A 26,048-nucleotide genomic window follows, 5' to 3' on the forward strand; every position below is an offset into this window, starting at 1 on the left:
GGACATGCCCTTTTGGAAAGGTGAAAATCAGCACCTAGCTCTAAATTTATTCATCAATTTCCAGGAGGAATAACAGAGGAAGTGCACAATGCAGGTTCTATGAAAAGATGATCCAGAATTGAAATTCATGGGCAATACAAGGATGCCAGGCTGAATGGACAGTACGGCAGACACAAGGAAAGTTGGTGGACCCCACCCTGGCCTTTTGTCTCTGAGAGACAACATACCTGAAAATGACTTCCGGGAATGCTGTGAGCGATGGTGAAGATGCTGAATAAATGATATAAGGATATGTCCTTTAGGCCTCATGCACACGACCGTTGTTCTGTTCCGTGTCCGTTGTTCGTGATTTTCTGCGGACCCATTGACTTTCAATAGGTCCGTTGAAAACTCGGCTAATGCACCGTTTGTCATCCGCGTCCGTGATCCGTGGTTCCAGTCCGTCAAAAAAATATAACCTGTCCTATTTTTTTCCCAGAAAACGGTTCGCGGACCCATTCAAGTCAATGGGACCGTGAAAAAACGCAGAGGCACACAAGATTGTCATCCGCGTCCGTTTTTTCCCTATCATTTGCATGGCAAACTTGACTTAGATTTTTTTTTTACTTTCCTTCATGTCTGGTGATCCTGCAAAAATAAAGGAAGACTCACGGAAACAAAAAACGGAAACGGATCACGGAACAACCGAACCCCATTTTGCGGAACGGAACACAACAACGGTCGTGTGCATGAGGCCTTAGTGTGTAACATCAATAATTTATGGGTAGAGGCTCCAGGACCCCTGACGGCCAGGACAATGAATGAATCAATGAAGAACATTACAAGAACAGAGCCGAGCGCTGTCGTTGCCGGTCCGCTGTACAGGAGATTCAGGGCTGATGGATGGGAGGAGGGGGTGTCCATTCGGAGATGAGGAAGCAGCTGCCTCCTCCTGCTCCGTCAGTGTGGACAGGGCCCAATCAGAGATAGGTGGGGAGGGCCCGCCAAAGGATTCGCCAGTTCCCTGACACTGATGCAGTACCAGGCACAACTATGTATGCAATCCCGGAGGACCTCTTAAAAGGGTTTTCCAACTTTTTTTATACTGACGACCTATTCTCAGGAACGGTGGGGGTCCAACACCCGGGACCCCCGTCAATCAGCTGTTTGAGAAGAACGCAGTGCTCCAGTGACCCAAAATCTGTGACGTCACGTTCATCGGTCACATGACCTAGGTGCAGTCCCATTCAAGTCTATAGGGCCGAGCGCGATACCAGGCACGGCCACTATACAATGTACGACGCTGTGCTTGGTGAGCCGCATGGTGGCAGTGGCACCGGAGCACCGCAGTCCGATCAGTGAGGGTCCCGGGCGTTGGACACCGGCGATCAGATACTGATGAACAGTACAAAAAAGTCATAAAACCCCTTTTGAAGCAATGAAATATACTTACACCACATCGTTGATTTCCAGATTGGTGTCTGGAGGGGGATTTATAAGGATATATGACAAGGAGTTATCTGTGTCCATAATGTCCACTGTAGAAACAGAAGATGGAGACACAGATTAGTGAGAGGGGCGGACTCCATGTCACATAAGCCCCTAATCTCATCACAATTCGGGTCACGTACTGTACTCCGCAGTGGAGAGCCCCAGATGTTTCATTCTGGTCTTCACCAAAGCATTGAGTTCCTGCCGTTCTGAGCGTCTGTACAGACTCATCCTCTGCTGGCTAATCCTTTCGGACGCCGATTTCCCAGGCTGCCTTGCTCCTTTACGAGACAGCCTCCGAGCCCACTGCATGCTCTTCCTGCGCAGTAACGGATGCTCAGACTGGTCGCTGGATGTAGAGTTGCGATGTGGACCACGACTTTGGATGGTGTCTCCCCAGCGGCTCTCTCTGGTGTCTTCATAGTCTTCCACACTGATGGAGACCTGTGACTAGAAAACAAGGCAAGACAGTAATCATTCTGATTGGTAGAAAATATGGCACTAAGGCCCCGTTGTGGAACGGACATACGGATGCAGACACCACACGGATCAGGACATGTTCTGTCCTTCACAGAACGGACATACGGATGCAGACACCACACGGATCAGGACATGTTCTGTCCTTCACAGAACGGACATACAGATGTGGACAGCACACGGATCAGGACATGTTCTGTCCTTCACAGAACGGACATACAGATGTGGACACCACACGGATCAGGACATGTTCTGTCCTTCACAGAACGGACATACGGATGCGGACAGCACACGGATCAGGACATGTTCTGTCCTTCACAGAACGGACCTACAGATGCAGACAGCACACGGATCAGGACATGTTCTGTCCTTCACAGAACGGACATACAGATGTGGACAACACACGGATCAGGACATGTTCTGTCCTTCACAGAACGGACATACAGATGTGGACAACACACGGATCAGGACATGTTCTGTCCTTCACAGAACGGACATACGGATGCGGACAGCACACGGATCAGGACATGTTCTGTCCTTCACAGAACGGACCTACAGATGCAGACAGCACACGGATCAGGACATGTTCTGTCCTTCACAGAACGGACATACAGATGTGGACAACACACGGATCAGGACATGTTCTGTCCTTCACAGAACGGACATACAGATGTGGACAACACACGGATCAGGACATGTTCTGTCCTTCACAGAACGGACATACAGATGTGGACAGCACACGGATCAGGACATGTTCTGTCCTTCACAGAACGGACATACAGATGTGGACAGCACACGGATCAGGACATGTTCTGTCCTTCACAGAACGGACATACGGCTGCAGACAGCACACGGATCAGGACATGTTCTGTCCTCCACAGAACGGACATACAGATGCGGACAGCACACGGATCAGGACATGTTCTGTCCTTCACAGAACGGACATACGGCTGCAGACAGCACACGGATCAGGACATGTTCTATCCTTTGTGGAACGGACATATGGATGACGACAGTACAGGGATTCCATCCGCATCCATATGTCCATGGTTTGCGGACTGACAAATACATATGGTAATGTGAATGCACCCTAAGGGTAAAAGGCGTCATCTAGTGTTTTTTATTGATGGCCTGCCTTTATGATAGGCCAACATTGTATGATTGTGGGGGTCCAATCCTTGGGACCCCAGACAATCATCTGAACAAAGGGAGGTGATGGTCTCCGGAGTGCTGAGGCCCCTTTTTCGTTTATCCAGGTACAGTGCCTTACATGTAGGTGTGGCTGTGCCTGGTACTGCAGCTGGGTCAACATTCTGATGATCAGCTTCCCGCTGTTAAATATTTCTTTTGACAATTCTGACCAACGATAGTACAGAGAGGCAGGAGCCACAGCGTACCTCAGAGGCCGGCAACATGTGCGTCTCGGTGCGGAAGATTCCAATAGGTATTTCGCCAGTAGTAGAACACAACTTCTGATAGAGACGCCCATAGCAACGAATCCAAAGGTCTTCTTCTGTGACTCGGAGCTGAGTAAAAATACATGTTTTGTCATTCCTCTATTTCACCACAAGGGGGCACAGTGACCCAAAATCGAAATAGTTTTCATGAAAGGACATCCCTAAGGAAATGATCACACACTAAACAGTATAATAAATGATAGAGCTGGCCGGGGGCGACGATATCCTGCATCAGTCTTTGATCTTATAGGGCGTATCTGGGACTATATACAGCTATATGTAGAATATAGCTACGTGGAATATTTTGCATATAATACATTATTCTAAAATTTATAGAGCATTTAAAAATCTGCATTTTGCCTGATTATTAGCATTCTAGATGTGATCGCTCAGGGGGAATGGACAGAATGTGATTTGCTCAGAGCATCAATGAAGATAGAATACAAAATAAGAATAATGAAGGAGACAAGAAGGACTCTTGTGCTGCTGCTCCCCCTACAGGAGGACTTCTATATAACGCTTGTCGGGCCCCCGGCAGAAATCAAGCAGGGGCTTTAATAATGGGACACAGTGCAGTTCTTGGAAGATACACGTGAGCGCCCTCTGCTGTTTGTTCACCCATAATTTCCATGTTAGGCTGGCACTATGTAGGAGGGGCTCTATGTGGTTGGTACAGTATGGAGCACTGTGGGACTGGCACTACAGGAGGGGTTCGTATAGTATGGGGGCACTCTGGACATGGCAATATGGGAGCACTGTGTGGTTGGCACAATATGTGGACTCTGTAGGGCTAGCACTACTAGAGTTCTGTGGGATTGGTACAGTATGGGGGCACTCTGGGGCTGGCACTACGGGAGTTCTCTGTGGTTGGTACAGTATGGGGGCAATGTGGGGCTGGCACTACGGGAGTTCTCTTCGGTTGGTACAGTATGGGGGCAATGTGGGGCTGGCAGTACGGGAGCTTTGTGTGATTGGTACAGCATGGGGACACTGTGGGGCTGGCACTATGAGAGCTTGGTGTGGTTGGCACAATATGAGGGCACCGTGGGGCTGGCACTACAGGAGCTCTGTGTGGTTGGTATAGTTTGGGGGCACTGTGGAACTGGCACTACGGGAGATTTGTGTGGTTGGCACAATATGTGGGCTCTGTAGGGCTGGCACTTTGGGAGTTCTGTGTGGTTGGTACACGATGGAGGCACTGTGGGGCTGGCACTACAAGAGCTTTGTTTGGTTGACACAATATGAGGGTACTGTGGGACTGGCACTACAGGAGCTCTGTGTGGTTGGTATAGTATGGGGGCACTGTGTGGTTGGTACAGTATGGGGGCACTGTGGGGTTGGTACAGTATGGGGGCACTGTGGGGTTGGTACAGTATGGGGGCACTGTGTGGTTGGTACAGTATGGGGGCACTGTGTGGTTGGTACAGTATGGGGGCACTGTGGGGTTGGTACAGTATGGGGGCACTGTGGGGTTGGTACAGTATGGGGGCACTGTGGGGTTGGTACAGTATGGGGGCACTGTGGGGTTGGTACAGTATGGGGGCACTGTGGGGTTCGTACAGTATGGGGGCACTGTGGGGTTGGTACAGTATGGGGGCACTGTGTGGTTGATACAGTATGGGGGCACTGTGTGGTTGGTACAGTATGGGGGCACTGTGTGGTTGGTACAGTATGGGGGCACTGTGTGGTTGGCATTATGGGAACTCTGTGTGGTTGGCACAATATGTGGGCTCTGTAGGTCTCGCACTACGGGAGTTCTATGTGATTGGTACAGTAGGGACGCACTGTCAGGCTGGCACTATGGGAGCTCTGTGTAGTTGGCAAAGTATGGGAGCACTGTGGGGTAGGATACATTTTATTTTAAGCAACTTAATGGAGCAACATAGGGAAGTGCTCTGCCTAATGAAGAGCCTGAGAGGGCGGAGCACGACAAAAGGATCCGCCTCCTGGGCTCCTGCACCAAGCCAGTCAGTGCTACAGCTTTCCCACAAACAAATCTCATTATAAAATGTTATAGTAGGAGGAGAATATTTGGGTTCATTCAATATCAGACTTACAACAATATTACTGGATAAAACGCCAATGACATGCCAAGGACTTACCGCACACAAGAAACCAGAACCGGGCATAGAGTCCAGACCAAGTAACAGACGTGTGATGGAGATCATGTAATCCTTCACAAAGGACTGGAGCAGAGAGGGGAAAGGGAAAACAATGGAGTTACTATAGAGTAATAGGAGGAGATATAGGAGAGGATATATGGAGTATTAGGAGGAGATATAGGAGAGGATATATGGAGTAATAGGAGGATATATAGGAGAGGATATATGGAGTAATAGGAGGAGATATAGGAGAGGTTATATGGAGTAATAGGAGAAGATATACGAGAGGATATATGGAGTAATAGGATACGATACAGGAGAGGTTATATGAAGTAATAGTCGGTGATAAAGAAAAGGTTATATGGAGTAATAGTCGGTAATATAGGAGAGGTTATATGGAGTAATAGGAGGAGATATAGGGGAAGTTATATGGAGTAACAGGAGAAAATATAGGAGAGGTTATATGGAGTAATAGGAGGAGATATAGGAGAGGTTATATGGAGTAATAGGAGTAGATATAGGAGAGGTTAAATGGAGTAATAGGAGGAGATATAGGAGAGGATATATGGAGTAATAGGAGGAGATATAGGAGAGGTTAAATGGAGTAATAGGAGGAGATATAGGAGAGGATATATGGAGTAATAGAAGAGGTTATATGGAGTAATAGGAGAAGATATACGAGAGGATATATGGAGTAATAGGATACGATACAGGAGAGGTTATATGAAGTAATAGTCGGTGATATAGGAGAGGTTATATGGAGTAATAGGAGGAGATATAGGGGAAGTTATATGGAGTAATAGGAGTAGATATAGGAGAGGTTATATAGAGTAATAGGAGGAGATATAGGAGAGGTTAAATGGAGTAATAGGAGGAAATATAGGAGAGGATATATGGAGTAATAGGAGGAGATATAGGAGAGGATATATGGAGTAATAGAAGAGGTTATATGGAGTAATAGGAGAAGATATATAGAGTAATAGGAGGAGATATAGGGAGAGGTTATATGGAGTAATAGGAGAAGATATAGGAGAGGATATATGTAATAATAGAAAGAGATATATGGAGAGATTATATAGAGTAATAGGAGCAGATATAGGTGAGGTTATATGAAGTAATAGGTGGAGATACAGGAGAGGTTATATGGAGTAATAGGAGGAGATATAGGAGAGGATATATGTAATAATAGGAGGAGATATAGGAAAGGATATATGGAGTAATAGGAGGAGATATAGGAGAGGTTATATGGAGTAATAGGAGGAGATATAGCAGAGGTTAAATGGAGTAATAGGAGGAGATATAGGAGAGGATATATGGAGTAATAGGAGAGGATATATGGAGTAATAGAAGAGGTTATATAGAGTAATAGGAAAAGATATATACGAGAGTATATATGGAGTAATAGGATAAGATACAGGAGAGGTTATATGAAGTAATAGTCAGTGATATAGGAGAGGTTATATAGAGTAATAGGAGATATAGGAGAGGTTATATGGAGTAATAGAAAGATATATATGGAAAGATTATATAGAGTAATAGGAAGAGATATAGGAGAGGTTATATGAAGTAATAGGCGGAGATACAGGAGAGGTTATATGGAGTAATAGGAGGAGATATAGGAGAGGATATATGGAGTAATAGGAGGAGATATAGGAGAGGATATATGGAGTAATAGAAGAGGTTATATAGAGTAATAGGAAAAGATATATACGAGAGTATATATGGAGTAATAGGATAAGATACAGGAGAGGTTATATGAAGTAATAGTCAGTGATATAGGAGAGGTTATATAGAGTAATAGGAGATATAGGAGAGGTTATATGGAGTAATAGAAAGCTATATATGGAGAGATTATATAGAGTAATAGGAGGAGATATAGGAGAGGTTATATAAAGTAATAGGCGGAGATACAGGAGAGGTTATATGGAGTAATAGGAGGAGATATAGGAGAGGATATATGGAGTAATAGAAGGAGATATAGGAGAGGATATATGGAGTAATAGGAGGGGATATAGGAGAGGATATATGGAGTAATAGGAAGAGATATAGGAGAGGATATATGGAGTAATAGGAGGAGATATAGGAGAGGATATATGGAGTAATAGGAGGAGATATAGGAGAGGTTATATGGAGTAATAGGAGGGGATATAGGAGAGGTTATATGGAGTAATAGGAGGGGATATAGGAGAGGTTATATGGAGTAATAGGAGGAGATATAGGAGAGGATATATGGAGTAATAGGAGGGGATATAGGAGAGGATATTTGGAGTAATAGGAGGGGATATAGGAGAGGATATATGGAGTAATAGGAGGGGATATAGGAGAGGTTATATGGAGTAATAGGAGGAGATACAGGAGAGGTTATATGGAGTAATAGGAGGAGATATAGGGGAAGTTATATGGAGTAACAGGAGAAAATATAGGAGAGGTTATATGGAGTAATAGGAGGAGATATAGTAGAGGTTATATGTGTAGTAATAGGAGGAGATATAGGAGAGGTTATATGTGTAGTAATAGGAGGAGATGTAGGGGTAGATATGTAGAGTACTAGGAGGAGATATAGAAAACAGTACCTGATATAGTAGAGTATCTAGCATGCTGACGCTGAAGACCTTCCCAGCAGCAAAGGGCAGTCTGAACATGAAGACCAGGTTAGAGCCCCGTTCACGTTCCCTCTGTGAGAGGACAGAGCTTTGAGGGAGGGATTATGAAAAGGAGAAGAAGACATAGGAAGGTGACAGACATTAGAGAGACAGTCAGACAGGTATCTGACGAGTGTTACGGCCTTTACCTTCTCCAGCTTAGACAGCACCACTGAGTACTTGTCCTTAGCTTTGAACTGCATGAATCTCATGTTTGCTGGATGTGTTAATTCGGTGATAATGTTCAGCCCAGGAAACAATCTGCAGAAGAAACAGTTATCGTCATCATCATCGTCATCATCATCATCTCATATAACCTGTATACATAAGACCAGGTTCACATGTGGCAGATTTGTAGGTTTTCAGTGCAGATTCCTTACTCGGTATCAGTCTCTTATTCTCCATCACTAGCAGGAGGGGGCAGCATGGCACTTCTGCACAGCTTATTTAATGCTGTATGACACTCTTGGGGCACTATATGTCCGTATGGTCACTATATGGCAGTAGGTGAGCACGGTTCGACTATATGTGGGTAGAGCATAGCAATCTCTGGGCACCAATTGGCTGTGTATGTGAGTACCATTCAGCTCCATGCTGGCAGAGCATGCCAATTTGCAGGTACAGTTTGGCTTTATGTGGGCACTGTATGACACTATTCGGTGAATGCACGGCAGGGTAAGCAAGCATTATGTATCTTGGCAATATATGGCACTAACTGGGCACTATATGCGGCATCTGTGAAAGTATGGGTGCTTTATGGCAAAGGTACTCTCAGAGCAATTTGTGCTCTTGTTATCTGGGGGGCACTGTATGGCACCATTTTATCCAGGGAATATTACGGGTTTTTTTTCCAATGCTTTTAGCATCCCCCTTGTAATTACAATTTTGAGCATGTATTGCTATGACTCTATGGTGTGCCATTGCTTTATTATTCCTGCTAGAAGTTATGAATGAATTGCAAGCAGTTTGCAATGAAGGTCCAGATGGGAGTTACCAGTTGGATATATTGTCAGACTGTGCATGGACACCCCCCCCCCCCCCCCCAACTGGACCTTCATTGCAATCTGCTAGTAATTAATTTAGAACTTCTAGCAGGAATTATAGAGGAATGACGCAACCTAGAGTCGCAGATGATCCAGAATTGCAAGCAGTTGCTGAAGCCTACATCTCTGGACAGGTGATAGCCCCTCTTTAACCATTTCTTGCATCCGTACAGAGGCGTCACAGGGTGAAGTAGAGAAGGACACTCTTACCTAAAAAGTGTTTGTACATTGACTATGGTCCGGGCATCAGCCATATAATCTTCCTCTGCAACCATCGAGCTTTCCTCGCCCACAACCACCATGTGAGTGGCGTAACTCACACCGCAACGCAGCAGGTCGTCAAGACTGCAGAGAGAGCAGAGCTGCTGAAAGCGGTATAGCATGGTATACATTGTGCAGGGGGAAGAGGAGGGAGACACCAAAACATATCACACAGGGGGTAACAACTTTTTTAAAGGGCATCTGTCAGCAGTTTTGTCCCTATGACACCGGCTGACCTGTTACATGTGCACTTGGCAGCTGAAGACATCTGTGTTGGTCCCATGTTCATATGTGCCCGCATTGCTGAGAGCAGAGCCCCTAGGTGCAATGACAACGCCCCTGTTGCTCCTAGCGGCTCATTTGCATATATTAGAATATCATTATTCTCAGCTATGAGGACACATATGGACATGGGACCAACACAGATGCCTTCAGCTGCCAAGTGCACATGTAACAGGTCATGCCCTTTAAATGTCGTATCAGTAAATGTATCTATAAGCATTTATTATTACTGGAGGGTTTGTTCGGTAATGCTGGTGTACTTTTACTGTTCTAAGCACTTTAAAGGAGTTCTCCCCCTAAATGTATTTTTAGAAAAATCTGATTAAGCCTGCCAGAGACATAGAGAAGTCTGACTGGAGACGGCCGGGGTTCCGTGCTTTGCTTTTCTGCCTTTATTTATTTTATTTCTTTATTTTATGCACTTATACAGCGCTACTATATTCCGCAGCACTTTACAGACTTTATCATCACGCTGTCCCCAATGGGTCTCACAATGTAAGGTCCCCATCAGTACGTCTTTGGAGTGTGGGGGGGAAACCGGAGAACCCGGAGAAAACCCACGCCAACGCGGGGAGAACATACATTTCCTATATAGTATAGTGGACCCCCATGATGACTGCTTCGTGTTGGCAGGCGTATTTTCGGAAGCGGGCAGATGTGCCAGGGATGTGATAGACCTGGGGCCCACTCTGCTGCCCAAGGGCTTCCATACATATTGGAGACGGCCTGTCGGGGCACGAGGGCTATCAATAGGCATGAAAGGATAGACAAGATATATTATAGCACAATGTTACATTGCATGATGATTTCTGGTATATTTTGTATTGCCATTTCTCAACCCTTTCAGGATGACTGCATGCTGTCAGTGAATGGAAGCATTCCTATTGGCGTCTAGAGGCAGAAAAACTGGCCATACCAGAAACTTCTTACAGCTGAGGGTTTGTTACAATTGTATCAATTAAAAAAAAAAAAAATCATCTGTGAGATAAAACATCAGCAGCACAGACCTGGCTCCCGTCCACATAGGGTGCTACAACGCACTTCTCTTTTGAGCCTTTGATCTAGACGAGGTTGGCCAGGATTAGAAAATCATGTCTGCTTTTCTCCACATAAAACTTCCCCCTGTCCATGGGTTGAGTCAGGTATAGCAGCTCCACTCATTTCAAGCGAGCTGCAATACCGAACACAACCTGTGGACAGCGGTGGCGCTGTTTTGGTAGAAAGCAGCCATGTCTTTGTAAATCTTTGGCAGATATGCGGGGGTGCAGTGACTTCATACAATAACCAATATCTTTCTCATTAGTACTCACTTGTCAATGGACCCCACCATGTAATAGACAAGTGGGAACCAGCAGATAGCTTCAAGGAACTGCGTATCAGGTCTGTAAGATAATTATGGAAAATGAGATAAGTCTCTATGTGCAGATCTGGCTGGTGGAAATTGAGCATGGCACTGGCTGGAGAACGCCCTGATTGTGGGGGCACTGTGAACTGCATGGGGAGTAAAGGAGGATAGCACTGTCTTTGGGCAAACTGTAGAGGTCCCTGGCTGGTGGGCATTATGCATAATTCTGGCTGGAGGACACTGTGGATGACACTGGCTGGTGGACATTGTGCATGGTTCTGGCTGGAGGACACTGTGGATGGCACTGACTGGTGGGCATTGTGCATGGTTCTGGCTGGAGGACTCTGTGGATGACACTGGCTGGTGGGCATTATGCATGGTTCTGGCTGGAGGACACTGTGGATGACACTGGCTGGTGGGCACTGTTTATGGTTCTGGCTGAAGGACACTGTGGATGACACTGGCTGGTGGGCACTGTGTATGGTTCTGGCTGGAGTACTCTGTGGATGACACTGTCTGGTGGGCACTGTGTATGGTTCTGGCTGGAGGACTCTGTGGATGACACTGGCTGGTGGGCACTGTGTATGGTTCTGGCTGGAGGACTCTGTGGATGACACTGGCTGGTGGGCACTGTGTATGGTTCTGGCTGGAGGACTCTGTGGATGACACTGGCTGGTGGGCACTGTGTATGGTTCTGGCTGGAGGACAGTGTGGATGAAATTGGCTGGTGGATATTGTGCATGGTTCTGGCTGAAGTACACAGTAGATGGCCCTGGCTGTTGGGCATTGTGCATGGTTCTGGCTGGAGGACACTCTGGATGACACTGGCTGGTGGGCATTATTCATGGTTCTGGCTGAAGTACACAGTAGATGGCCCTGGCTGTTGGGCATTGTGCATGGTTCTGGCTGGAGGACACTCTGGATGACACTGGCTGGTGGGCATTATTCATGGTTCTGGCTGGAGGAGACTGTGGATGACACTGGCTGGTGGGCATTGTACATGGTTCTGGCTGAAGGACACTGTGGATGACACAGGCTGGTGGGCATTGTGCATGGTTCTGGCTGAAGGACACTGTGGATGACACTGGCTGGTGGGCATTGTGCATGGTTCTGGCTGGAGGACACTGTGGATGACACTTGCTGGTGGGAATTATGAATGGTTCTGGTTGGAGGACACTGTGGATGACACTGGCAAGCTAGAGCACTGTGGTGAGCAACATTTACTGAGCAATGTGGTTGGAACTGCTTGGTAGGGCACTGTAGGTGGCACAGTCATTGGTTGGCATTGTGGAAGGCTGTGTAATGGAGGTACTATAGATGCTACTGTTATAGACCGCTTCATATGTAATAAAAAAAAAAAAAAAAACATCACAATCTGCCCTGCGCTATAAATCCCTGCAGGTGTCATGTTTTGATCCTCACGGGTTCTCCAGGAGAAGGATGATGGGGCTCAGTTCCTTCTTGGCTCTGTAATACGCCCTCAGCGGGACTATGAAGTTATACAGCCCATTGCCTGCTCGTTCAGCGGACACAATCACCAGGGCGTTCCTGAAGCCGTAAGCCCTCGCATCCTCATATGGGAAATGGTGGCAGCTCTGTGAAGTTAAGAAAAGGAGGGGAGGAAGACATGGACTATCACAAAGGGACATCATACATAAACCTAAAGGGGTTATACCATAATTAAAAGAAAAATCAGACATCATATTGTACATAATATCTTTCTAACAAAGCTAGAACCAGCCCTGGACCTCACATGGATCCAGAAATCTCCCCATTCACTCCTCAAATTGTTCTGCTAGATTTATTTCAAGCTGGCAGCTCAAGCGGCGGGCCCTTTCTCAGGTGGGTGGGTATCCTTTCTGCTACAGCTCTCTCCCTGTCACAGCTCAGGGGCATCTCCTTATTCAGGCGGGTGTCCTTTCTGAAGCAGCTCTCTCCCTATCACAGATCAGAAGGCATGTCCTTTCTGCTGCAGCTCTCTCCATATCACAGCAGGGGGTGTCCTTTCTTCTTCTGCTCTCTCGCTATCACAGCTCAAGGGTCATGTCCTTTCTGCTACTGCTCTCTCCCTATCACAGCTCAGGGGGGCATGCTCTTTCCGTTGCAGATTTCTCCTTATCACAATTCAGGGGCCGTGTCCTTTCTAACGCAGCTTTCCTCCAATCATAGCTCTGGAGAGCATGACCTTTCTGCTGCAGGTCTCTTCCCTGTAACTGCCACAGCTTTTAACAATAGATACGACTGGTGGCAGTTGAAGAATGGAACTGAGCGTGTGCGTCCACCTCAGTGATGTTACTCAGGTCAACAGAGAAACAAAGGGGAAAAAACAGCAGGTGGCGCTATACAGATACATTTTATTGAATAACTCAGTGGCTATACTAAATTTTTAATTACATGCAATTCCAAAAGTATTCAGATCCAGGGGCTGGTTTGAAAAATGTAAACTATTTTTCATAGGACAACCCCCTTTAAGAGTAACTCCTTCTACAATCTGCCACAGTCTTGAAAGGCAAATCTTCCTACTTATCCAGCAATATGGACCAGGGAAGACCTTCCATTTAGTTGTGTGGGAAAGCTGGGTGAAAGTCTTCTCACAAACTGCATGGTAAGGGTAACATATGAATACAGGTCTCATTTCAGGGGGGTGGCAATCTAGGCAGTTGACCAGGACCTCCCATTTCCCAGGGAGACCTTCAGGTTGTGACCCCCAACAGTAACCTGAAACAGTACAACATTTCACTTTGAATGGCAGTACCGTAGGGGGGTAGTATTATTTGGATACTGTATGGTGGACCTACTTGGGCATGGAATATGGACATGGTGTGGAAGTATTATTTGGTGGTATTTAGGTTTAAATGGGTATACAGCGCTTATGTGAGACCATTAGGTGAGACCCATTTTTTATAAAACTGTCCCTGGAGAACCTATTTATTTATGTTATGCACTTATATAGCGCTACTATAGTCCACAGACATTAGCACCCAACTGTCCCCAATGGGGCTCACAATCTAAGGTCCCAATCAGTACATCTTTGGAGTGTGGGAGGAAACCAGAGAACCCGGAGGAAACCCATGCAAACAGGGGAGAACATACAAACTCCATGCAGATGTTGTCCTTGGACAGATTCGAACCTAGGACCCCCGTGCTGCAAGGCACCAGTGCTAACCACTGAGCCACCGTGCTGCAGAACTGAAGCATTGTACTGCTGGAGACTAGATAGGCAGGATAGAACCTACTGAACTCAAAGGGCAATTAAGCCCCTTTAATGTCGATTAGTGTGAATCCTTCCCCTTTAAATGAAACCAGCATAAACCCTGGCAAATGATCTGATAAAACGACATGCAGCCGAGGATCTGGGTCCCTGCAGGACATTCCCTGTGCTCAGAATGGTATCAGGACCAGATCGCAAAGGCCTTTGAAAGGTCCCTTGTGACGGATCGGAGGACGCCATATCTTCTCTGCAAAGAGAACTTTTATCTCCGCTCCGGAGAGAGTCACAACACTGCAAAGATCAGAAAACCCATGGGGGGAAGGGAGCATTTGTTTTTAATGTAGAAAGTTCCTTGAAGCCTTAAATAATTTTTCCTGGCACACTTCTTTGCCTTGTACTGAAAGCAAGACCTACAGTATACAGCAGGCATGTCCAAACTGCGGCCCTCCAGCTGTTGCAAAACTACAATTCCCAGCATGCCTGGATAGCTCACAGCTTATTAGGGCATGCTGGGAGTTGTAGTTTTGCAACAGCTGGAGGGCCGCAGTTTGGACATGCCTGGTATACAGTATATATCTACCCAGGGCCGTCTTTAACGCAGGGCAAAAGGGGCAGCTTCCTCGGGCCCAGTTGCTCCTGGGGGGCCCAAGGCAGCTGCCTCTTAAGTCCCGCTGGCCCCTGGTGACGTGGGGGGGGGCGGCGGCGGGGCACAGGGAGATGAGCGCTTCCACAGTTATTTTAGGGCACTGTGTGCCAATAATTATTGAAGGGCACTATCTGCATAGTACTACTATTATCAGGGGGTTTATCTGTTGCTGCAGTATAGTATTGGGGAGCACAGCGGCACAGTATTGGGGGTGGTAGGATGATTTGTCCCGAAGATGGGAGGATGATGGAAAAGTAGTAAACTAAGATTTTGTTTCACAAAAAAAAAACACATCCTGCACGATATGACAATGAATGTTGCGGATGTACATGGCTACATTTATACAGTCACAGAAAATAATGCACTATGATAGTAGATGCAAGCATAACATATGGACTAAGCCCTCACTCTATTGATAACATCTGAGACACTTGGTCAATACGTTTTGATCAAAACACATCTAAGCCCACCTACCAAGCGACAAGGTGGTCTCAGTTCAGGCGGGTCCTACGCTAAACCTGCCTATGGCGTTATGCATTTATGTTCAGGAGCGCAGACCCCGCACATATAGTGTGTAGCTCCTAGTCACCTCCATGTGCATCAGCAGCCGGTGGGAGGAGGAGCGGCGCACCTATATGTACCACCATCATCAAGGTCGCCTATTAGATAGGTGGGGCAAAAGTGCACACGAATACTACTCCCAAGATAGGAGCGTATTCGCAAATGAAGTTAAACAAATCATAGAAGGAGTGGCACCTTCATTTGCGAATACGCTCCTATCTTGGGAGTAGTATTCGTGTGCACTTTTGCCCCACCTATCTAATAGGCGACCTTGATGATGGTGGTACATATAGGTGCGCCGCTCCTCCTCCCACCGGCTGCTGATGCACATGGAGGTGACTAGGAGCAACACACTATATGTGCAGGGTCTGCGCTCCTGAACATAGGCAGGTTTAGCGTAGGACCCGCCTGAACTGAGACCACCTTGGCGCTTGGTAGGTGGGCTTAGATGTGTTTTGATCAAAACGTATTGACCAAGTGTCTCAGATGTTATCAATAGAGCGAGGGCTTAGTCCATATGTTATGCTTGCATCTACTATCACAGTGCATTATTTTCTGTGACTGTAAGATTTTGTTTGTCAAACTGCAGAGACGAGAAATGGCTGAAAAATGGTGGTCTGGTCTGAAGGGAGAAGATGAGGAAAGAGAACATCTACATCAAAGAGACGTCACTGGATGTAAGAGGTATGTGGCGCTGTATTACCAGGTATGTAGGGTTGGATGGAGGGGGTAGTAGTACAGTACTATCTGCACATTGTAAAAAAAAAAGTAATCTGCAAAATACTATATATTTGTGTCAGAAGTTGTGCTTTTTAATTTATAGAATAATGATACAGCCATTTTATTTGATACCTTTGCACTGATTCTTTTTTATCCCCTTAGTCACCACAACCACAACAGCTAAACGTAGTAGTTCTGGTGGCTATAGCATGTGTGTGTGTGTGTGTGTGTGTGTGTTGTGGTGGAGGGCGTGATTTCATGCTAGGGTGTGGGAAGGCTGGATCCAGGGGGCCCAAGTAAATTCTTGCCCAGGGTCCAATGAATATTAAAGACAGCCCTGTATCTACCATATATCTAATACTGATGACCGATTACAGTGGCCGCATGTTAAACTCGCTTTAGTTTAAAGGGGGTATCCCCTGATTAATGTAAAAATCTGACATCATATAGGACCTGTCAATCCCTTCCTAACAAAGCTAGAACCAGCCCTGTACCTCACACGGATCCAGAGATCTCCCCACTTATTGCTCTGCTACATTTATATCAAGCTGACAGCTCAAGGGGAGTGTGTCCTTTTGTAGAGGGCGTACCCTGTCTGCTGCAGATAGCGGAGCTGAGCATGTGCTTCCATCTCAGTGAGCAGGACAGATAAATTTGAAAAAGAGCAAACAGCAGGTGGCGCTATACAGATAGATTTCAGTAAATAACATTTACAAAACTTTTAATTACATGTAATTACCTACAATTAGGTCCATATATATTTGGACAGAGACAACAGTTTTCTCATTTTCGGTCTGTACATTACCACAGAACAATTCAGATGCAGGTGAAGTTCAGACTTTCAGCTTTAATTCCGTGGGTTGAACAAAATGATTGCATAAAAATGTGAGGAACTAAAGCATTTTTTAAACTCAATCCCTTCATTTCAGGAGCTCAAAAGTAATTGGACAACTTAAATAATTGTAACGAAAATGTTAATTTCTAATACTTGGTTAAAAACCCTTTGTTGGCAGTGACTGCCCGAAGACTTGACCTCATGGACATCCCCAGACGCTGTTTCCTCCTTGTTAATACTCGGCCTTTACTGCCGCGGTTTTCAGTTGCGTTTCGTTTGTGGCCTTTCTGTCTGAAGTTTAGTATTTAACAAGTGAAATGCTCTATTGGGTTCATATCCGGGGACTCGGCCATTCAGGAACATTCCACTTCTTTGCTTTTAATAAACTCCTGGGTTGCTTTGGCTTTATGTTTTGGGTCATTGTCCATCTGTGTTATGAAACGCCGACCAATCAGATTGGCTGGATTTGAGCGCACAGTATGTCTCTGACAACCCCAGAATTCACCCGGCTGCTTCTGTCCTGTGTCCCATCATCAATAAACACTAGGACCCCGGGGCCACCGGCAGCCATGCATGCCCAAGCATCACTCTGCCTCCGCCGTGTTCTACAGATGATGTGGTATGCTCTGGATCATGAGCTGTACCGTGCCTTCACCATACTTTTTTTCTTTCCGGTAGAGGTTGATCTTGGTTTCATCTGTCCAAAGAATGTTCTTCCAGAAGTGTGCTGGCTTTTTAAGATGTTTTTTTAGCAAAGTCCAATCTAGCCTTCTTATTCTTGAGGCTGATGAGTGGCTGCACCGTGCAGTGAACCCTCCTCTGTAATTACTTTCATGAAGTCTTCTCTTTATGGTAGATTTGGATATTGATACGCCTGTATCCTGGAGAGTGTTGTCCACTTGGTCGGCTGTTGTGAAGGGGTTTCTCTTCACCAAGGTAATTACTCTGCCATCATTCACCACTGTTGTCTTCTGTGGGCGTCCAGGTCTTTTTGCACTGTTGAGGTCACCAGTGCTTTCTTTCTCAGGATGTACCAAACTATAGATTTTTCCGCTCCTAATAGCGTAGCAATTTCTCGGATGTTTTTTTCTGTTTTCGCAGATGAAGGATGGCTTGTTTCACCTGCATGGAGAGCTCCTTTGACCGCATGTTTACTTCTCAGCAAAATCTTCAAAATGCAAGCACCGCACCTCAAATCAACTCCAGGCCTTTTATGTGCTTAATTGAGAATTAAAAAATGAAGGAACTGCTCACACCTGCCCATGAAACAGCCTTTGAGTCAATTGTCCGATTACTTTTGGTCCCTTTGGAAACAGGGTGCCACATGTAAAGGAGCTGAAACTCCTAAACCCTTCATCCAATTTTAATGTGGATACCCTCAGATGAAAGATAAAAGTCTAGACGTTATGTCTATGTCCATTATATAACTATAACTTGAATATTTTTTTAGTAAACAGGTTTAAAAAAAATGTCAGTGTCCAAATATATATGGACCTAACTAAGGATTCAGATCCAGTGGCTGGTTTGAAAAATTTAGAATATTTTTTTGTGGGACAACCCCTTTAACTATCCATTAAGCCCTTATTTCCCTCCAAAATCAATCCTCCCTCATAAAAAATAGGCTTGCACGTGGTCTCTCTACTGAATCCAATGGGAATTACAGAAAAAGCCAAGATCTTTCTATAAGGCTACATGCACACGACCGTGCCGTTTTTTGCGGTCCGCTCCCATTGTAAACATGCCTATTCTTGTCCGCAATACGGACAAGAATAGGACACGCTATATTTTTTTTGCGGGGCCACGGAACGGTGCAACGGATGCGGACAGCACACGGAGTGCTGTCCACATCTTTTGCGGCCCCATTGAAGTGAATAGGTCAGTTTCCGAGCCGCAAAAAAGGCGGCTCGGATGCGGACCCAAACAACGGCCGTGTGCATGAGGCCTAACTCTGTATTTTTCCAGCAGAATGCCTGCATTCATGACAGAAGCCTAACGGATACCATTCCAGTGAATAGGTGTCCAGCTATGCCGGATACAGCAAGTATTTTGCCGAAACACCATACTAGAATGCCGTATGCAGATGTGAACGTAGCCGTAAACTTCAATGGAGAGGAGAGGGATCCACGTGCAAGTCACCAACGTTCCACTGATTATTACGGCGACATTAGGGAACAGGGGCCACCAGAAATCCATTCGCCTGAAAGGCAAGGATTGTAGCTAGGATTTCTTTTAAGCAGGGCAACGATTCGCTTTAGGCCTCATGCACACGGCCGTTGTTTTGGTCCGCATCCGAACCGCCATTTTTGCGGCTTCAATTCACTTTAATGGAGCCGCAAAAGATGCGGACAGCACTGTTCTGTGGACCCGCAAAAAAAATATAGCATGTCCTATTCTTGTCCGTTTTGCGGACAAAAATAGGCATTTCTACAATGGGGCGCCCGTTCAGTTCCGGAAGGCACACGGGCGGCTTCCGTTTTTTGCGGATCCACGGTTTGCGGACCGCAAAAAATGGCACGGTTGTGTGCATGTAGCCTTATATAATTACCAGGAATGGAGGAACAAAACCCACCATCACATTCCTATTTCACTGCCCAATGCCACTTTTCAGGCATTTCTGCATGTTCTGTGAGAGAATCCCGATAGTCTTAGTAGGAAAATAACATATATGGAAAATCGTGTAATTTAGTGTACTATAATAATAGTCCCCATATGCACATGGAGAAATAAATAACACTTAGGGCTCATGCACACGAACGTATTTTCTTTCCGTGTCCGTTCCATTTTTTTTGCGGACCGTATACGGAACCATTCATTTCAATGGGTCTGCTAAAAAATGGAAGTTACTCCGTGTGCATTCCGTTTCCGTATGTCCGTATTTCCGTTCCGCAAAAAAATAGAACATGTCCTATTATTGTCTGCATTACGGACAAAGATAGTACTGTTCTAATTGGGGCCAGCTGTTCCGTAAAATACGGAATGCACATGGACGTCATTCGTATTTTTTTTTGCGGATCCGTTTTTTGCGAACCGCAAAATACATACGGTCGTGTGCATGAGGCCTTATTCTGTAGTGGTTACTGCTGTGCCGTCCCTAATATTTTATAATGCGAGCAGCTAAATGTGGGAGGGGCTCCAGAGCGCTGGGAAGCTCCGCCCGCATGTGCTGGGAGATCACTGCACAGCATTTTGCACTGTGTAACATATTGGACGGGCAGCCATTTTTGTATTAAAAAACAGCTATGAAAAACAAGCTGTCCGTATCGCTGGATGTCTGGCCTCAATCTTACCTTATCAAGGCGCAAGCAGCAATATGGATTCTTCTGGTGGAGGAGATGGCAGAGAGTGGGTGAGCTACCAATGTACGGAGTGTTGGCAGGATATCCCTTCACCCAGCTGAGGAGAAACAGAAAACAATGGCTGAAATACTGGGTGAAATATTTTGTGCTAAATAAACACAATGGCAAACTAGCTCCAAAAGAGCTCAAATTCATTGCTTACTGTGATGATAATGTACCACCAGAACTCAGGAACTCACTGAAGAGATGCATTGTTCACTTCCATATCAGCTGTATAATCATTTTCATAGATTTCCCCTTTTGGTCACAGCAGAAAGCTGAAATTTATTATTTAATTCCACTAAGGCTACTTTCACACTAGCGTTTTTACTGGTTCCGGCAGGGTTCAGCAAAAACGCTTCCGTTACTGATAATACAACCATCTGCATCCGTTATGAACGGATCCGGTTGTATTATCTTTAACATAACCAAGATGGATCTGTCATGAACACCATTGAAAGTCAATACTATAATACTGCACCTATGTACAAGAATATAACTACTATAATACTGCCTCCTATGTACAAGAATATAACTACTATAATACTGCCTCCTATGTACAAGAATATAACTACTATAATACTGCTCCTTCTATGTACAAGAATATAACTACTATAATACTGTCTCCTATGTACAAGAATATAACTACTATAATACTGCTCCTATGTACAAGAATATAACTACTATAATACTGCCTCCTATGTACAAGAATATAACTACTATAATACTGCTCCTATGTACAAGAATATAACTACTATAATACTGCTCCTATGTACAAGAATATAACTACTGTAATACTGCCTCCTATGTACAAGGATATAACTACTATAATACTGCTCCTATGTACAAGAATATAACTACTATAATACTGCCTCCTATGTACAAGAATATAACTACTATAATACTGCTCCTATGTACAAGAATATAACTACTGTAATACTGCCTCCTATGTACAAGAATATAACTACTATAATACTGCCTCCTATGTACAAGAATATAACTACTATAATACTGCCCCCTATGTACAAGAATATAACTACTATAATACTGCTCCTATGTACAAGAATATAACTACTGTAATACTGCCTCCTATGTACAAGAATATAACTACTGTAATACTGCTCCTATGTACAAGAATATAACTACTATAATACTGCCTCCTATGTACAAGAATATAACTACTATAATACTGCTCCTATGTACAAGAATATAACTACTATATGAGGACTTTGGATTTGTATCCAATTTCAAAATAAATTATGGGAAATCTATGGCACTTAACATATCTTGCCCTCAAACTATAATTAATAATCTAAAACGCTCCACCCCATTTACCTGGGCCTCCAGAGACATTACGTTCTTGGGAACACATGTTTCAGCCAATATTCAGGACCTAGCCTCCCTTAACTTCGCTCCACTCCTGCAAGAGGTTCGCACTCACTTACAGAATTTGAGACTCCCTTTTGTTTCTTGGATAGGGAGGAAAAACTATCTGAAAACTTTTATTCTCCCCAAATTTCTTTACTTGCTACAAGCCATCCCCATATGGCTGCCAAACTCTTACTTTTCAGAGGTCCGCCGAGTGTTCACACGCTTCCTCTGGAATGGCAAGTCACCACGCATTGCATATTCTATTCTCACAAGAGATAGGAAATTTGGAGGCTTTGGGATGCCTGATGTAAAGTTATATTATACTGCTATCCAGTTATGTAGGTGTATAGCTGTCATGACCCGTAAATCTAATTCCCTTTGCACACGGCTTGAATCTATACTACTCACCAACCAGGATCTGCTCACTCTATGGGGTGTTAGACCCTTTTCAGCCAACCATTACGCCTCATCCCCTGTTTGGAAAGGAATGCTAGTAGAATGGTCTAAGACGGTGAAGTCCCAACAGTTTAGCTTTCCTAATCCTTGTATGCCTCTTAAATTGTTGCAGAGCTATATTCATCCTTCTGTGTCAAACCCCTCTGGAATTTGGTCTAGGCTCGCTGGCTTGTCTATGCGGGATGTCCTTCTTCCAGATGGTAGTTTGCATTGGGATTTAATTATGGACCGCCCTGAAATTAAGACTGCTCCATTCTTCCACTTGGCAGATTTTAGGAGAGATACTAAGTTATGCGTGGGAACCTTTGCTAGTAATAACTCCCCCTCCTGGCTTGAGAAGAAAATCCTGACTCCTAGGCCCCCTCTTAGGCCATTATCCCAGATGTATAAGGAAATGCTTTCCTCCTTGCCACCAGAGCTGGGATACTTGACTTCCTGGGAGCGAGAGCTTTCTATGACCCTGACGGAACCAGAGAGAGCCTTTGTGTTGGCTCATTCTCACGGCTTTAGTCGTTGCGTAAGAATTCAGGAGAATTCTTTTAAGCTACTAAGCAGATGGTATAAAACTCCTGAATTCTTGCACAAACTCAATCCTGAGGTACCTGAGGTGTGCTGGAGATGTGGCATAGAAACTGGCTCATTATCACACATCTGGTGGCTTTGTCACAAGATCCAACCGTTCTGGAGATCGATAGAATCAATGATCAACAGTATCTGCAAAACTAAAGTCGTTTTGGATGCTAAACTTATCTTACTATGGTGCCCTAATGACACGCTAACTCCCGCCAAAAACAACCTCCCTACAATGCTGATCACAGCAGCTAGATTACTGGTTCCCCTTCTGTGGAAAACAGATTCCCCCCCAAATCCTAGTATGTGGGCGGATAAAGTAGACCAAATTTACCGCTTTGAGGAACTGGCGCACTGGGAGACAAACTCCCGCCACTGTTTTCTGAAGTTATGGTCCCTGTGGAAATCACATAGAAATTTCACATGATAGAGCAGAACCCTCCCCTTCTTGTCCCCCCTTTTCCTCCCTTTTTCTCTCCTTTTCTTTTCTTTTTTGTCTCTTGTGATGTATATTTCTGATGATGATGATGACAGCTGGTACTGTTTACACATGACATGTATGCCAAATAACTATGGTGACTTTTAATGTTATTGTACTGATGTCCTGTGTGGGCGTGTGGCCTTATCTTCTTACCTCAATAAAAAGAAATATGGTTAAGAATATAACTACTATAATACTGCTCCTATGTACAGGACTATAACTACTATAATACTGCTCCTATGTACAAGAATATAACTACTATAATACTGCTCCTATGTACAACAATATAACTACTATAATACTGCTCCTATGTACAAGAATATAACTACTATAATACTGCTCCTATGTACAAGAATATAACTACTATAATACTGCTTCTATGTACAAGAATATAACTACTATAATACTGCCTCCTATGTACAAGAATATAACTACTATAATACTGCTCCTATGTACAAGAATATAACTACTATAATACTGCTCCTATGTACAAGAATATAACTACTATAATACTGCCTCCTATGTACAAGAATATAACTACTATAATACTGCCTCCTATGTACAAGAATATAACTACTATAATACTGCTCCTATGTACAAGAGTATAACTACTATAATACTGCCTCCTATGTACAAGAATATAACTACTATAATACTGCTCCTATGTACAAGAATATAACTACTATAATACTGCTCCTATGTACAAGTATATAACTACTATAATACTGCTCCTATGTACAAGAATATAACTACTATAATACTGCCTCCTATGTACAAGAATATAACTACTATAATACTGCTCCTATGTACAAGAATATAACTACTATAATACTGCTCCTATGTACAAGAATATAACTACTATAATACTGCTCCTATGTACAAGAATATAACTGCTATAATACTGTCTCCTATGTACAAGAATATAACTACTATAATACTGCCTCCTATGTACAAGAATATAACTACTATAATACTGCTCCTATGTACAAGAATATAACTACTTTCCCATTTCGTCCTACGGCAGCACAGAATGGGTTAACTTTGTTCTCATCCGATCCTTGGACCGCCCACCTAGATAATAGGTACAGATTAAAACAATTAACTCATTAGTAGTGACCTATAAAGGCTGCTCCAGCCAGAACCTCCTTGTGTTTTTTTATTGTCCTCATCAGAGGATGAAGCCCACCTATGGATCCACCTTGGAGATGGCCGTTGTACCTTGTTTTTCCAGGTCCAGGCCGGAGAGTGGTTACAGCCATGTATGGTTCCCTGGCTCCACTCTCGTCCCGCTTACCTCCCACCTGCGTCCCTTCAGCGTCCGGCCATTGGTTTGGCTGTTAAGCGCTGTGCCGCTCTGGTATTGCCGGCTATCTTCCACTTCCGGTTTCATGGAACGCATCGTGGAACGCAGACGCGACGGCGTCTGACGTCATAGGCGCACGCCCATTCTTTTGGGCGCCAAATTCAAACTACAGGTATAAAAAGCGGGACTATGCAGAGCTCAGATGCCCTGGTGCCTAGGCAGCTGAGCTCTAGCGATTTGAAGGTATTTGCCTGTCCTATTGTCAGGCAGTTAACCCCTCATTGCCCTGCTGTTATTTTGAATGATTTATACCTTCATTTTTTATTGCAGATGTCCTCCACATCCAGCAAGAGGGCTCGCAAAAGCAGACACAGATTGTGTCAGGGTTGTGACCAACCCCTTCCTGATGATTTCCTGCAGGATCTCTGCCTCAGGTGTTTCCAGGACGCACAGGGAACTGCACCTGCTAAAAAGAAACAGAGAGCTGAACCTGCACTCTGCATCTCCTGTCTGCAGCCCTTACTGGAAGACCATACCTCTAACATCTGTGAGCAGTGCTCCCATACAGATGAAACATCAGATGACGACACCACCAAGATGATGTCTCTGTTCAGGGCTTTCCTCAAATAAACTAAATCTAAAAAGTCATCAAAAAAGAGGAGACGTCGGTCTCCATCTTCCTCTTCTGTGGATTCACGGTCAGAAGGCGAAGTCTCCTCTAGTTCGGAGTCGCAGGTTCTAGAAGATAACTTTCTTTTTAATAAATCTGATACGAATCATCTTATTAAAGAGGTAAAGAGTATCATGGAGACCAGTAAGGAAAAGGCCTGTAGCCATGACGAGGATAATCTCTTCTACTTTCCGAAGAAGAAGGCGTCGGTGTTTCCAGGTCACCCTGTTCTTGATGCAGTTTTGCGTAAAGAGTGGGAACATCCAGTGGCAAGGCTGAACTTAGGCTCCAGATTTAGAGCAGTTTATAAAACAGATCCAGCGGAATCCTCGAGCTGGGAAGGCCCTGCTAGGGTAGACCCAGCAGTGACGAGATTAGCCAGAAAATCATTCTTTCCATCAGATGACTCGGCTTTATTGAAGGACCCTATGGAGAGGAAGGCGGATGGCCTCCTTAAGAGGTCTCACACCTATCTAGCGTCTCTTAATAAAGCGGCCATGGCGTCAGTCCCAGTGGCGCGGGCTCTTAGAGTATGGTTAAGCCATCTTGGCAGGGACATTGAAGACGGTGTCCCCAGAGAAGACCTCCTGAAGCAAATACCTAACCTGAAGCTGGCGACGGAATTCCTCTGTGATTTCCCAGTAGACACGATAAGGTTTACGGCGAAGAACATGGTTCTCACGAACTCCATACGAAGATCACTCTGGTTGAAGCTCTGGTCTGGGGATCCATCTTCTAAGAACAATTTATGTTCCCTCCCTTTTGAGCCAGGAGAATTGTTCGGGTCTCACCTGGATAAACTCTTGAAGG

The 26,048-nt window shown here is 44.8% G+C and overlaps 1 protein-coding gene across 1 annotated transcript in view; it reads right to left on the reverse strand.

The window, feature by feature from the left end:
- Positions 1 to 1,428: 1,428 nt before the first annotated feature.
- LOC120986405 (potassium channel subfamily T member 2-like) overlaps positions 1,429 to 26,048 on the reverse strand; it is a 160,958-nt gene continuing 136,338 nt past the window's right edge. Inside the window, exons 19-28 of the mRNA XM_040414957.1 lie at positions 20,340 to 20,445; positions 12,502 to 12,674; positions 11,045 to 11,116; positions 9,402 to 9,536; positions 8,298 to 8,409; positions 8,080 to 8,181; positions 5,507 to 5,590; positions 3,345 to 3,473; positions 1,611 to 1,920; positions 1,429 to 1,517 (exon numbers count right to left, since the gene is read on the reverse strand). Of these exons, the coding sequence (XP_040270891.1) occupies positions 1,429 to 1,517; positions 1,611 to 1,920; positions 3,345 to 3,473; positions 5,507 to 5,590; positions 8,080 to 8,181; positions 8,298 to 8,409; positions 9,402 to 9,536; positions 11,045 to 11,116; positions 12,502 to 12,674; positions 20,340 to 20,445 (1,312 nt within the window). The remainder of the gene's footprint in view (positions 1,518 to 1,610; positions 1,921 to 3,344; positions 3,474 to 5,506; positions 5,591 to 8,079; positions 8,182 to 8,297; positions 8,410 to 9,401; positions 9,537 to 11,044; positions 11,117 to 12,501; positions 12,675 to 20,339; positions 20,446 to 26,048) is intronic.

This window comes from Bufo bufo, chromosome 1, assembly GCF_905171765.1.
Source record: "Bufo bufo chromosome 1, aBufBuf1.1, whole genome shotgun sequence".
Classification (NCBI taxonomy): domain Eukaryota; kingdom Metazoa; phylum Chordata; class Amphibia; order Anura; family Bufonidae; genus Bufo; species Bufo bufo.